Source organism: Panthera leo, chromosome A1 (genome assembly GCF_018350215.1).
Source record: "Panthera leo isolate Ple1 chromosome A1, P.leo_Ple1_pat1.1, whole genome shotgun sequence".
Taxonomy (NCBI): Eukaryota; Metazoa; Chordata; class Mammalia; order Carnivora; family Felidae; genus Panthera; species Panthera leo.
In genome coordinates this window covers 66,050,082-66,065,436 of record NC_056679.1, presented here as the reverse complement: position 1 = coordinate 66,065,436, position 15,355 = coordinate 66,050,082, and the positions used below count along the sequence as shown (strand labels likewise).

Sequence of the window (15,355 nt, the reverse complement as noted above, 5' to 3'; positions counted from 1 at the left end):
CTAAATTATGTGTTCGAGTTCTCTGGAGAGAACTTCTCTATTCTCCGTAGGGATACATGGAAACCAAAAAATTGCCAAATTGAGTGGTGAGGAAGAGCTGAATTTCAGGAGAAGATGGCGCTAGCTTTTCACCTTACGAGTCTTAGAACATACCAATTGCAGCCGTGTGTTTGGACTTTTGGAAAACATGCACAGCGAATAGGTTTTGAACTGTTGTCTGAGAGCTTCTTGTTTGTACACGAGACTAAGTACCTCCATTTTCCAATCTCTAAAATGGGGATAATGATGAAACCACACTTGTAAAACCTTTTTGAGCTCTGTAGATGAAAGGCTGTATGTGAGCATAAAGTATTGTTATTAAAATAATAGAATCTCTAATTAAAAGGAATAGGCTATTTAGAGCTCCTTGTAAATTCACTAATCAGTGGTCTTTAAGCTTATTTAGTCTAATGGCTTTCTGAGGTTGAGCTGATACAGTTCATGTAGGAACGTGCATGGCTTGGTTTTTCTAACTCTCCATTTTTATCCCAGTCCTAAGTAGGTCTAGGACTTTGTCTTTTTAAATTTAATTTTTGCCCAAGGACGTATTCAATGGTATATAGATTGGTATCAAGGGACCCTTTCATTTTTTTTCCCCTCTCCATTTTCCAGTAAGATAATGCAATCTTTTCTAAAAGGCCCATCTTCTTATATTTTTTGCTGCTGCTATTGGTAGATTAGGGGAAAAAATGAACTCAGGTTAAATTGATGTAAGAAACCACTAGGGAATCTAAATTAGAAACATAAATATTTTGTGTGCTGGGCTCTCCTGTTGTTTCATTTTTCAGTTGTCGTCAGCATTTTAACGAATTCTTTAGACCAGGTTTAGAAGCTCAAAACATCAAAGGGGTCTGACTGCAGAGCTTTGGGAGATATGCTGGAAAAGGAATTTTTTTACTGAATACATTTCTGGGTTATAGGTGAGCTCAGATGCAGACAGATGCTTTCTTTTTTTACTTATTGGGGTACAGTTGATATATAATATATTCGCTTTAGGTGTACAACATAGTGACGCTACAGTTGCATAGATTACAAAATGAAAGTTAATACAATAATGTTGACTATATTCCTCGTGCTGTACATGACATCCCCATGACTTACTTATTTTGTAACTTGAAGTCTGTACTTCTTAATCCCCTTCACCCATCTCCCCCCTCCCCCCCACCCCAATTCTTTCTTATTGGGAAAATTAGGACCTCTGTGTTGCTTTTCAGAGGCAAGTATAGCTTTGTAATAAGAAACGTCTTTGCTCAACATAATTGTGCAACAGCTCTGGTCTCCTGAGTCAGAATTCATCATTTTGTCTTTTGTGTTCTGTGGTGTTTGGGTTGTTCCTCCGTTTTCACTTTTCCCGTAGTTAGACTTGCGTTGGTGTTTCACTGCGCACACGTCCTTCCTCTTTTTTCCCCCCTCTGTTTTATTATTTACTTATTCCAAGTTTTTGTTTAAATTCAAATTAGTTAACATACAGCGTGGTATTGGTTTCAGGAGTCCGACCAGTGATTCATCACTTACGTACGATACCCAGTGCTCATCCCAAGTGCCCTCCTTAATACCCCCCACCCATTTAGCCCATCCCCCCAATGTCCTTCATCTCCTGAATGGTGGCATTGTAGCATATTTGCATTTGTATCTCCTAGTGCCTAATGCTTTTTATGCAATTACTCATTGATTCATTCATTACCCGCCCAACTGATGTTTATTTAGCACCAGTTATGCTAGACCCTTCAGGTACAAAGAGGGAAAAAACCCAACATGATTTTGAAGGTGTCCGTAGTGTAGCGGATGGAGAAGACAGACATGAAGACAAATAATTCCAATACTGCTTGTTAAGTGGCATCTACTAATAATGACACTTAATATAGAACTTACTCTGTAGCAGGCACTGTTCTAAGTGCTCGATATATTAACATGCTTGTTTCCCATAAGAACTCTATGAAGTAGAGCTCTTATCCCAATATGACAGGTCTGGAGAAGTTGAGTCCGAAGTTACAAATAATGGCAACTTCTCTGAACTTACCAAGTTGGGAGCACAGAGAGAGGCATGCTGAGTTCTGCCTGCCCTTTAGGGAGTAGGTGTTAATAAATTATCTGTTGAATGAAAAATGGGGGAGATAATTAGCTATTGATAATTTTGTTTCTAGCAACCAAAAATAATTGTGGTAAGGGAAGTGCAGGAATATTACAACTCATGGCATAAGTTATGAATTACTCAATTTCAATAAAACTCAAAGACAAGTTTTACGCATTGAAATGTAGAAATGCCTTGAATTATTAGAAAATTTAGGTGTGTTATTCCTTAGCATTTTGAAGGAGGGACTCACTCTCCTATTGTAAAGCTGTGACTATATATTCATCTCCAATCATCTGCCTGTAGGGAAACAGCTGGAAAGTTGGGTATTTAGTATTTTTTGGATGCAGTTTTTTCATTCACTCCTCAAAAGATACTCTAATCCTGTGAGTGTTGCCAGAGAAAGTGATACATTTTAATCAAAGGTGTTTTGAAACAGATCTACAATTTTAGTAGGTACCCTAGGGGAAAATAACCCTGGAATATGTTGTATAGCATCTGGGACTATACTAGTGGCTCAATAAATATTTATAAGTAATTTGTATTTAAGAGCTTCACGCTAGTAATCCGTGTAAACTTTAACTTCACTTGACAATGTAAATTTAACTTGTAAATTTAATTGAAACCATTCAAAAACATGTTTTGGTCTTGGGACTAGTAGGATTTTTTCTTTTTAGTATTTTTTATTTATGTTCTCATACAGTGTTAAAACATACAGATAACTGAACTATGCGAGTATAGACAGGATATTTTGTATGTTACAAGGAGCATAGAACCCAAATAAATTACCTTAAGAAATTCTTCCTACTTATAATATTTTTAACAACATTTTCTTTAACCATCAAAAAATGCATTGTGTAGGGGCACCTGGGTGGCTCAGTGGTTAACTGTCAGACTTCGGCTCAGGTCACAGAGCCTGCTTTGGATCCTGTCTCCGTCTCTCTCTGCCCTTCCCCCACTTGCACTCTTTGTCTCTCAAAAATAAGTAAACATTTAAAAAAATCCATTGGGTTAATAGAAAAGGAGGCCTGTGCATTTTTTTTTTATGCAGCACAAGTGCTAATCATTTTGTTTCGTGTTATTGTAAATTTTTCTTTTTCTTTAGAAATTCAAATAATCCTGTCTCTACTATGGTCATAATATTTTTTACTTACCTCTGTTTTGGTATTTATAGTTCATCCAAATGATTTACCGGGCCTGCTTTTCCTTTTAATCCAGAAGGATAGGGAGAAAGAGGAAGAAGAAATTTTACTTGTATCGGATTATTTACTACATGCTTCATACGCTTTTGTTTTTAATTATTTTTCAAAAGAAATTCAACTTTATTGAGATATGACTACAAATAAAAGTGTACAATTTTTATTTCGTTTCATTTTATTTTATTTTATTTTATTTTGTTTTATTTTATTTTATTGAGAGAAAAAGAGCATGAGCTGGGGAGAGGGGCAGAGAGAGAGAAAGAAAGAGATAGAGGAGTGGGGGAGAATCTTAACCAGGCTCCACACTGAGCGTGGAGCCCAACAGAGGGCTCAACCCACAACCCCGGGATCATGACCTGAGCTGAAATCAAGAGTTGGACACTCAACTGACTGAGCCACCCAGGTGCCCAAAAGTGTATGATTTTTAAAGTGTACATTGTGATAATTTGGCTTTATATTTTTCTTATTTATTCAACAGTCATTTTGTACAAGGCCAACCACAGGCTTAGACAGCAGGATAACTGCCTTCTAGCTGCCTGTCTCTGAAGCAAGTCAATAATTGTGATAAATGCAATGAAAGGGGAATATGTGGCACCAGGGTTGCTGAGTGCAGAAACATCTGACCTTGACGTGTAGAGTCAAGGATGACCTCGTAGACCACCCGCTGTGAGGCTGAAAACAGTAGTAGATAATCAGGCAAAGAGGAATTTAAAGAGATGATGAGGGAAAAGTGCTGCAGGTAGGACGGGAAGCAAGTAAAAAGGTCTGGGAAGACGGGGAATAGGAGGAGAGGAGGAGTAGGGGAAAGAGGAGGGGGAGGAGGGGCAGGGGAGCAGAGTTGGTCTCCCACATTAATGCTTTATCTAACCCCTCTAATGCCCTGGGAGATAAGCATTATGATCCCCTTTTGCTTCAACATTTTGCTCCAGAAATATTACAAAATTTACCCTCTAATTTACCACCACCTAGGGAATGAGGTGTTGGTCATACCAAAGGCAATAATCGAGGCTAAAAAGGGCAGAGTCAAGAACAAGCTGAAATAATTTCAACTGTAGATGCTGATCAGAAAACTCTTTAGCTCATAGGACTAGTACTCATTCCCTGGGTTGATAAAGCAGAGACCTTTGTGCCACAGACGGGGAGCCCTGCAGTGATTTGCACTTCTCGATATCATGGCAGCTAATTCACATTTATGACCTGCCAGCCTCCATTGATTTTGTCTTAACTCTGTCTCCTTTGTGAAATAAACCAGCTTTGTTAATGTTAGATTTCACCTGAATTCCTGGCAACCAGCTTATTTATTTGGGTTCTGCCCTGAGCTTGGTGTATATTCCCTTCCTTCTCTAAATCAGTGAACCACTCTGGGTCGGCCCATCTGTGTGTGCCACAGGATAGCGGGAGTCAGCAGCGTGCACGTGTAAGGCGGGGTTCAGTAGCGTGCATGTCCGAGATGGCTGTGCAGCCTGGGGGTGGGGGGGTGGGGGGGACACGGGGTTGGGGGATGCCTGCATGAGAGGAAGGAGAGCTTGGAAGGTGGCACATGTGTATTAGTTTGTTAGGACTGCAGTAACAGAGTGCCACGGACTGGGTGGCAAACAGAAACTCTCTGTCCCTCTGTCTGGAGGCCCAAAGTCCCAGGCGTTGTCAGGGTTAGATTCTTCTGAGGTCTCTCTCCTGTTTTGTACGCAGCTGTCTTTTCCCTGTGTCTTCATATGGTCTCTCTGTACCTATTGCCGTCTGAATTTCCTCTTCTTACAAGGACACTAGTCGTGTTGGAATAGGGGCCACCTAATGACCTCATTTTAACTTAATTACCTCTTTGGAGACTCTAGCTCCAAATACAGTCATCACTGAGGAACTGGGGGTGAGGACTTCAACTTATGGATTTTGAAGGGACACAGTCCACCTGTAACAGCATGTGATGCCTTTCATATTCTGTTTCTTTGCTGGGAGTATTTCTTTTTGTTTGTTTGTTTTGAGAGAGAGAGAGAGAGAGAGAGAGAGAGAGAGGGTGCACGAGCACGTATGTGAGACGGGGAGAGGAAGAGACAGAATCCCAAGCAGGCTCCACGATGTCAGGGCACAGAGCCCCACTTGGGGCTTGAACTCACGAACTGTGAGATCATGACCTGAGACGAAACCAAGAGTCAGAGGCTTAACTGACTGAGCCACCCAGGCGCCCCTGCGGGGGCTATTTCTACAAAACTCTCTAGCACTCGGTTCACTTGGAGATAGCAACATTTCAAGAGGAGAATAAGGGAAGGAAATCGGTTTTCCTTGCCTTCTTGTAAACACCTTCAGTTTCTCCTCACTATTCCAGTGTTCAGATTCAGAAATTTCTTCCATGTTACATAAACTGACTTCCTCTTCTGTCTCTCCTTTTTCTTTTTTTCTTTTGAATATAAACCAGGACATTTTTATGGGTACCACTGTGGATTCTGCAGGTTTGGCTGGACCGGCCACGATTGCAATGAAAGGAAACCCCTGGTTGTTCGGAAGAATATCCATTCCTTGACTCTTCAGGAGAGAGAGCAGTTCTTGGACGCCTTAGACCTCGCAAAGAACACCACACACCCTGACTATGTGATCACCACACAACACTGGCTCGGCCTCCTGGGGCCCAACGGGACCCAGCCACAGATCGCCAACTCCAGCATTTATGATTTCTTTGTGTGGCTCCATTATTACTCTGTGAGAGATACATTATTAGGTGGGTTTTCCCCTTAGCTTAGGGTATATTCCTATAGGTTTGGGGCTGGGGGTGGATGGGTGGGAAGTAATCAGGCAGGTGAATTAACAAGAGAACAACCTTTAGGGAAGGGTTAGGCTTATGAAAGTCATCAGATTATCAAAATGCTGCCCGAAGTTGGGATGGAGCAGTTTCTACCAGTACGTTGGCTGACTTTCAAAAATGTTTTCTCCTGGAGTTCGTGTTTTGGGCTCAAAGTCTAAACTCTCCTCTGTGAAGCTATTTCCCCTCAAAGGCAAGAGTTGGTGGAGCGGAGGAGGCAAATTCCTTTCGATTCCAGAAGAAAACATTCTAAATCTGGCCATGGAAGCCCTCTCTGACCTTTTTCTTCAAATTAGAGGAATTAACTGAACATGTGCTAAAGCACATGACGCTTCTCTGTGCAGAATTAGAGTGTGCAGAGAGAGTGCGTTTCATTAAACTCGCATGTGTTAGTCTTTAGACTTTCGGATCATCATCATTCATGGTGCCCATAATATGGTGTGCTCCAGCTGGGATTGAGTCAGTGAATGCCGCAGACATCAGTACATTCCAGGGGGGTGTGAATCCATTCTGGGTTCTGCTCGGTGCAGTTCTGAAACATTGGCTCTACCTATTACCCCCACTTTTGGGGTCCCTGGTTAAGGTCAGGGCACATGAAGACATCAAGTTCACTTTGCATAGTCAGATTCCCATGGGAATTGCCTGTCTTTGGGTTTATCACTGGTTCCCTATTGCTGGATTTTGCGTCATTAGTTTGTTTGGGGAATATTAAACTGCGTTCTGAATTGAAACATTTAAAAAGGATGATGTAGCCATCATCCGTGACAACCATTCTTTCCTCAGTGTGAGTCCCTTAAAATCTGCTCTCGGGTAAGCATTTGTCTTTCTTTATCGATAGATAAGGAGGCTCTTCTGGCTATAAACCTGTGTAGTTTTCCTGTCATCACTCTGAGGAATTTTTGCTTTATGAAAGAGTAGTCTCTCTGGAGGGACAGAAGACTATAATTTCTGGTTGGATCTAGGAATTAAATTTATATTTGTGTCTGTTCAGCTTTCTGAAGTTATGATAGGCACTTTGAAAAAGAACTAAAGTTAGCTAAAGTTTCTACATAACCACTAAAAGCTGTTACGAAAGAGGAAGAAGCATAGAACAGGCAGTAAGGAGGTCATTAAATTGCCCACAGCTTTTCACTACAATTGGCAGTTCCAATGGCCAGCCAAATTGGTTTGGATGTATTTCTCTCTCTTCTAGTCTTGGCGACCATGCTTGTCAGCTAGTGGTTTTAACTGATCAATGGCTGAGGCAAAACCCAAAAGAATGGAAAGTTCTTCCCAGTTTCATAAATGCCTGAATTAGGACTAAGTGCAGTTGAAGTTACTTTACTATTAATTAATCCCTCCCTTATGAATGTGTGCATTTATAAGGAACAGGTTGATAAATGTCTTTTGAAAATGTATTTCATTGAGGGCTTCGTGGTCTATTCCTTTGGATACCTTTATTTCATCTTAATGAAATGTTGCTTAAAAATATGTCAGGGCTCTCAAAGCTGAAAGTGACCTGAATTTCTCTCGATCTCTGTTGACAATCAAACTTCTGAGAGATGAAGGAGAATTTATCCTAAAAGTGTTAGTTGCTTCCGAAATTGTTCTGTTGTTGCTGTTGCTGGTTTCAGAGGGATAAATGACAAAACCAAAAAATTTTTTTCAATTAAAACAGCATGGACTTATTGGCTCTGTAGACCCATCCCAATGGGGTAAGGGTTTGACATTTGAAAAATTCTATTCCACAATCTTTAGCATGTTTCCCAATTGCTTTAGGACCAGGGCGCCCATACAAGGCCATAGACTTCTCACACCAAGGACCCGCCTTCGTTACCTGGCACCGGTACCATTTGCTGTGGCTGGAAAGGGATCTCCAGGTTGGTCAAAACTATGCATTGGGTACTTTTAATTTTGCATTTGGTCAAGACCCATAACAGTCTTTGCTTTCCATGCTTTCTTGTTGTATTTGATATTATGAGTTAAATAACTAGGCTTGCCCTTTGCTTTTAGCACCTTATTGGCAATGAGTCCTTTGCTTTGCCCTACTGGAACTTTGCCACTGGAAAGAACGAATGTGACGTGTGCACAGACCAGCTGTTTGGGGCAGCAAGACAAGATGATCCAACTCTAATTAGCCGGAACTCAAGATTCTCCAGCTGGGAAGTTATCTGTGATAGGTAATGGCATATATACCTGCAATGGAAATACAGAGACCACATTTCCTTGTGTCTGAGAGATGGAGAGGCACTTTATATTTCTATTTCTAATGTGTGTTGAGTTCTGTTTCCATGTTGCTGAAAATTATTTTCCTGAAGGAGGTAGGATTTTTAAAAATTCTAAGCCCCTTAATAAAAAAAAAATGCAGGTATGGAATTGAATGTGCTTGGTCATAATTTCTAGATCAAGTGTTTTCTTCTTTTTTTTTAATGTTTATTTATTTTGAGAGTGAGAGAAAGAGGGAGAGCACGAGCAGGAGAGAGGCCCAGAGGGAGAGATAGAACCCCAAGCAGGTTCCACACTGTCGGCGCAAAGCCAGATGCGAGGCTCAATCCCACGAACTGTGAGATCATGACCCAGGCCAAAATCAAGAGTCAGATGCTCAACCAACGGAGCCCCCCCCCCCCCGCCCAGGCGCCCCTAGATCAACTGTTTTAAAATTAGAAGTAGTTTCTGCATTCAGCCAAACATTCTTAAGCACTGATCATATTCCAAGCAGTGAAATAGTACTGGCAATACAAGGATGGATAAAAGAGCTTCCCACTTGACTATGGTTTTATGTTTACAAAGGCAGATTGTGTGTAAACAAATTACAATACAGCGTGAAAAGTATCATGATAGGTATAAGTGGAAAGCCAAGAAGAGAGGCAGGGAAATCCTCTAAGATGCGGAGGCACAGACCTTAAGCAGATGTAGGGTGGGGTGGTGAGTGTGTCCTAGGTGGAGGGAACATTATGTATGAAGCTATAGAAGTCTCGGGAAGCAGTCTGGTATGGCTGGACCATCGGGCGATGGTGAGCTGAGAGGGACCAGGGATGGGGCAGGGGAGAATGATCTCTGAAATACTGAAGAACACATAAGCAGATGAGCAACCTGCCGCCCATGGGGAACCCTGTCCTCCATGATCCCTTAGATTGGTTTCTTTTCCCTGGCACACATCTCAGGAAAAACTCCCCACAAGGCTCTTCTGCCTTCCTTTATTCATCTGTTTCCTCCCAATCCTCCTGTTTTTAACCAGACTGCTCTAGCTCCCCCGCCCTGTGTCTTTCTCCTGCTCCATGGCATGGAGCTTCCTTGTCAACGCCCCCAGTGTGGGTGTGCACGTGTCTGTAGGGGTGCAGGTCAAGCTGGCAGGGATCCTGTCTCCTCCATTCTGAGCTTTCCCTGCAGCCCTGTGGAGAGTGCCCTACAACATGCAGGGATGTAAGAAGTGCTTTTTGACATGATGCCATAATCCCATAAAGCCCCATTTCTCATAGCTCCTTGGGGAATTAATAGGTGGTCCAATCAAACACATTTAAGGAATGCTGAGTTACAAAGGTTTTACATTTTAGAACATCTCCGAGACCTTCCTATGGAAGTGTACTCTTAGAGGGAGCCTAAACTCACCCAACTCTGACACACTTACTTCACAGACTGTGTCACTGGCACACACTTGGGAAATGCTGCCTTGGAGGCCTTTCTGCCTTGTTTTCTGGTACTGGCCTCTTTCATCCTCACGTGTGCATTGATTCTATTCTCACAGACCCAGGACTATCCCCTTACCCATTAAAACCCACACAGAAACATCTTTGATATTTTATCTCCTGCAGTGAAATAATGCTCTACTGGTGGAATTCTAGGCCACAACAAACTTGTAGGGTGTAATCTTTTATGGGTGTGGAACCTTCTCAGCCTCTGTGTTTACCACATAGCTATCCCTGCCATCTTGGAACACTTTCTCATGCAACTTTTTTCTTAATATCTCTCCTCTACCTAGTTTTGTCTGTTTTTACTCTGGTGCCCTTCATTTGCCTTCAGTTTGCCTAAAATGTTCTCCTAGCCTTACGCAGCCATTTCTGCCAACACTAGCTTAGCTGGGTATAAAACAGGTCATCCTGCTCTCTTCAGTTACTCATCATTCAAATGCACCTCCTAGGAGTCACCATCTTGCTTATAAACTTTCTTACTTTCCAACGGAATGGTACTTTATCTTCATATACATGCATATTTTATGCATCTGGTTTTTTGAAACTCTTTAATCCATAATTACTTTTGAAGATAGTACTTTTACCACATATTTTTGACCCTTGTAAGGTAACTATAATAAGATTTTATTATGACTAAGTTTTTGCTTGGTTTGCTTGGCCCAAAGTTATGATAGTAGCCACAAATTAAAACATGCTATTTTCACTCTCCTTACAACCCTTAGCCTAGATGATTATAACCGCCGGGTCACCCTGTGTAACGGAACCTCCGAAGGTCTGTTGAGAAGAAATCAAGTGGGAAGAAACAGTGAGAAATTGCCAACTTTAAAAGACGTGCAAGATTGTCTGTCTCTCAAGAAGTTTGACAATCCCCCTTTCTTCCAGAACTCTACCTTCAGCTTCAGGTTGGTGCTCTGAGCTCTGTTAGACTGGCAGTTTACAATATTTTAGATTTTCATGCCTGCGGTTGTAATGAACTGGAAGGAAATCCAGTGTTGGGAGTCATTTACAAAGCTAAGTAAGGGCTTGATGAGCAAGGATAACAAGGAGCCACTGTTAGGAAACTCATCATCCACCCACTCTAATGGGTAGTGTGGTTTTAATATCTTCTAACTTAGCTATTCAAAACCATCTTTTGTATTTCTAATTATGGCACATATATAAGCACTGTCTTCAGAACCAGGGTACTTCATTAAATATAGTATTTAAAAACATTTGCTCGTGTTCTTTCTTTTCTTTTAAATTTATCAGCCATAGACCGTAACAGTGAGGTCTAAGATCTCCGAGGAGTATTACAGACTAAATTCAACTCAAATTATAGCACAGCAATGACATTACAATACTTGAAATTTAAAGGCCAACTAATAATTCTCTCCCTCTAAAAAGACTTTAAGAATTGTAAGAAATAAGTACGGGATGTAAATAAGATTTTAAACAAAGATGAATGGGGCTCCAAAAAGGCACGGTGGATAGATTCATGGTCTTCCAAACCAGAGTCTCTCTAACTGTGTGTAAATTATACAACCAATGTGTTATTTGGGGCTGGACAGGAGTAAACTGAATGTAAACGCAGAGTCTGTGCTAAGTGCAGCAGAGCTCAGAGTCTGCATTGGCATTAGACACAGACCTCAAGTAGTGTCCAAGGTCATGTAAAGGCTGACACCTAAGATGGTTTGAGAAGGAGTATGCATTCATTTTTTTACTGTAGTAAACATGCTGTTGAAATGGAGTGTAATCTTTATAGATTTGAGTTAAAGGAGTGGTTATCAAGGTGTGGTGCCTAGACCACCATAATGGGCATCACTTGGGAGCTGGTTGGAAAGACAGATTGTGAAACCCAGCCCACACCAACTGAACCAGACACTCTGAAAGTGGGGCATGAAATATGTGTTTTTCTTCAGTGATTCCCATGTACGCTTCAATCTGAGGATCCTTGAGTTAGGATGAAGACAATTTGAATTTCCTACAAAATAGGGAGGGGAAAAAGACAAGGGTAAGAAAAATTTGGAGATATGTTTCGAAGGCTGAATATAACTGATCACAGACCATGAATCTATCCATCATGCTTTTTGAAGCCCTATTCATCTTTGTTTAAAATATTTACATCCATACTTATTTCTCACTCTCAAGCCAGAGGTCTGTTTATTTGAGAAATGGGAATATAAGATTTTATATTAATTCCAAAAATATTTCTGATCACTGGCCATGTGCTGGGCATGTTATTGATCCCTGGCAATAAAAATCACAAGAAAACACAGTCTGTGTCTTCTAAGAGTTCATACCCTGGCATGCGAGACAGATATGAAGGTAAAAATTGGTCATACAGTACACATAAAAGAGGTGTAATCCCACTGAGCAGTGCAGTAGTAGCAGTGATCAAGAGTTCCCTCCCCTTATTAAGATCATTATTAAAGGTTGGGACTAAGTTGCAGTTAATGAGCTGGGACAAAGCTCATTAACTTTGAGCTTTCCCTGCCCCATCTCAAGTTAGAAGGCTATTATTTAGGTTGGAAACAATAAAAAGAGACCTTTATCAATCGTGACTCTCGTTGCTGACATATTGATTTCTCTCAGGAATGCCCTGGAAGGGTTTGATAAAGCAAACGGGATCCTGGACTCTCAAATGATGAGCCTGCATAACTTGGTTCATTCCTTCTTGAACGGGACAAGCGCTTTGCCACACTCTGCTGCCAATGATCCCATTTTTGTGGTATGTTCAAAGGCTCAGAATAGATGGAAAATTTTCTAGATAATACGTTGGATGTATTTGCTTTTCAGAAAGATTAAGGTTCTTGTGTGTGTGTGTGTGTGTGTGTGTGTGTGTGTTTTCTCTGTGTGAACGTTGGGATGTATTCATATGTGAATTCATTTTACTCTACACCACACAGGTGGTTATATGGCATTTAAAGTCCCCTCTTTAGAAACCCATGCTTTAGAGATGATTAGCTTTGGAATGACCCCAGACAGGAGTTTATAGTCCAGAGGTCGATTCATAAGTTAGCATAATGATATTATAAATCATATCACAATTTAGCATAATTTATATAATAAATTAGTAAAATGGAAATAACTTTTTAATGATCAGATGAGTGGTGTTGAAGATGAACGGTGGGACCACCATGACCCTTGCATGGAACCCAACCACTTGGCAACTTCGGATCAGCACACAAGTCCACGGCCCTGTTTGGCGTTTGGTCCTGGGCCCCCTCGTTTTGCAAAGCATTCTGCCTATAAATGAGCTGCTCCTGCTGTCTCCATGTCATTGTGTCTGCTTTGGACTGAATCTTTCATGTCAGATACTTGCCAGAAGAGAGTGTGGGCTTCCTTCAGAGTACAAGAATAGGTTCTTTTAGGCCTTCTGTGTCTACTCGCTAATCAATGCTTGTAGGTTGACCAGAAGCTGGTCTTCACTTGCTTTCATGGTTCCACGCCACCTAGGAACACGTTCATTTGAGATGGGGAGGGCACTATGGCCACTACCTACCCCCAAAAGTAGGAGGCCACTGATAGGTAAGAGAACCTGGTAGTGCTGAATGGTTTGGGTCAGTTTGCAAACTTAATTGTATATTCAGTCATTTCTTTTTGGTTGGCAAATGAAAGAGTCTACTCACATTAATTTAGAATAAGAAAATGAATATTTTGACTTAACTGGGAAACTGAGAAATGCCGCCGGCTTCAGGTATGGCTGAATCTGGGGGCTCAAATGACGTCAGCTAGCTCCCTGTGTCTGTCTTCATAAACAACCTCTTCCTACGTGGTAGTTGAGCTAGCCGTTGAGAGCCACAAATGTGCACTCTGCCAGCTTATCACAGGGGAAGGAAGTAGCCATGTTACCATAGTAACAGAGAACGGTTCCACGATTGGCCAGGCCTGGATAATGTGCCCTCCCTGAACCAATCAGTGTGGCAAGGGGAATGAGGTATTCTGATTGGCCAGACTAAGGTCACATGTTCACCCCTCTCCCCTTCCCACCAATGAGTGTGCGCCACTTTAGGGAGTTCCGTGCAGGAAAGAAAGTTTGTGTCAGCCAGTAGAGGGGCAGAGAGTGGAGAAGAGGTGCTGGACACAGTAGTACGACAAATGCTTTCCTTTAATACAGAAACTGCATGTGATGTTCTTTAATTTATTAGCTGGCTTCGTATCTCTGAGAGGAAATACAGCCAGTACGGAGAGCTTCTGTTGATTATGGAGGAACCTCATAATTCTTTAAAATTCATGGTGTAATGAACTCCCTTGATATGTTTGTCTCACTTTAAAACAAAAGGAAAACGGGCACCTGGGTGGCTCAGTCCGTTAAGTGTCCGACGTCGGCTCAGGTCATGATCTCACTGTCCATGAGTTCGAGCTCTGCATCGGGCCCTGTGCTGACAGCTCGGGGCCTGGAGCCTGCTTCGGATCCCTCTCTCTCTTTCCTTTTCCCGCTCATACCGTCTCTCTCTGCGTCTCAAAAACCGAAGAAATGCTAACTAACTAAATAAATAATTAACAAAAGGTAAAACAGGAAGACACTTGATGGGATGCTAAGTGTTAGAATTCCAAGCCTTATTCGTTTTAAAAACCTGCTCACCAAGGGGCTGTCTTGAGACAGCCCCAAAATGAGGAGGTGCAGGTCAGGGCCACGTCACCCCAGCTGTCCTTGGGCTGTACCCTCCAGTCAAAGACCGCAAGGAATGTACCTGTTGTGGAACACTGTTGGCTTTAGTCTTTGTCGCAGGGACAGACTGGGAAACCACCGGGTGGCTCAGGTGCTGGAAGAGAATGAAGGGATCTGGGCTTGTGCTAGCGGATCTGGGGAGGGTTTAAGGAGGCAGGGCCTTGCCCTGCATCGGATGCTGTCTGGATTCTATGACTGAGTATCCCAACAATTTTTAAAAAAATTTTTTTTTAATGTTTTATTTTTGAGACAGAGAGAGACAGAGCATGAACAGGGGAGGGTCAGAGAGAGGGAGACACAGAATCGGAAGCAGGCTCCAGGCTCTGAGCCATCAGCCCAGAGCCCGACGCGGGGCTCGAACTCACGGACAGCAAGATCGTGACCTGAGCTTAAGTCGGACGCTTAACCGACTGAGCCACACAGGCGCCCCTCCCAATAATTGTTAGTAATTGAGAGAGCAGTGGCAGTCGCTCCTATTGGCCAGGAAAGGGCTAAAGTTCATGTTAGGTATTTTGCGGTTTGGACTCTGTTCACTTTTGTCTGCACTCCGACGCTGGTGCAGAATTGCCTTGGTTTTGTCCTGATCCATCACGGAGGGTCACAGGGTGACTTTGTCTGATGTTGATGTCCCATGATTGTTCTACCTTCGGCAGAACACCCGGGCCTCCCTGATAGTGCCAGGTCAGCTCCAGGTTGTCCAGAGGCTGCTTTTCCGCCCCTCAAGTACAGCTTGCCAGCGTTGGTGTAGAAGCTTTAAGACATCTTAAACATTTGTATCTCAGCTGCTGAACCCCTAAAGCAGTGTCTCTGCTTTACAGATACTTAACTGACCATCTACTATTTTAACCCCGTCTTCAGGGTTGTGTGTCCTGGAGAGTTTCAAAGCAACTAGAAGAAGAAATTTCACCACCGTTCCTTTTTTATTTTGCCAGTGCT

At 42.2% G+C, this 15,355-nt stretch overlaps 1 protein-coding gene and 1 long non-coding RNA gene across 3 annotated transcripts in view; one reads left to right on the top strand and one right to left on the bottom strand.

The window, feature by feature from the left end:
• The window catches only part of LOC122214203, a 38,979-nt gene extending 25,398 nt beyond the window's left edge, over nucleotides 1-13,581 (bottom strand). The window contains exons 1-3 of one of the 2 annotated variants that reach the window (XR_006199789.1): nucleotides 13,415-13,581; nucleotides 3,265-3,316; nucleotides 2,060-2,130 (exon numbers count right to left, since the gene is read on the bottom strand). This is a non-coding gene — a long non-coding RNA (uncharacterized LOC122214203). The remainder of the gene's footprint in view (nucleotides 1-2,059; nucleotides 2,131-3,264; nucleotides 3,317-13,414) is intronic. The other variant, XR_006199791.1, reaches the window with a different exon arrangement.
• The window catches only part of DCT (dopachrome tautomerase), a 34,259-nt gene that overhangs the window by 3,359 nt on the left and 15,545 nt on the right, over nucleotides 1-15,355 (top strand). Inside the window, exons 2-6 of the mRNA XM_042928950.1 lie at nucleotides 5,720-6,019; nucleotides 7,859-7,959; nucleotides 8,093-8,259; nucleotides 10,491-10,670; nucleotides 12,340-12,475. Of these exons, the coding sequence (XP_042784884.1) occupies nucleotides 5,720-6,019; nucleotides 7,859-7,959; nucleotides 8,093-8,259; nucleotides 10,491-10,670; nucleotides 12,340-12,475 (884 nt within the window). The remainder of the gene's footprint in view (nucleotides 1-5,719; nucleotides 6,020-7,858; nucleotides 7,960-8,092; nucleotides 8,260-10,490; nucleotides 10,671-12,339; nucleotides 12,476-15,355) is intronic.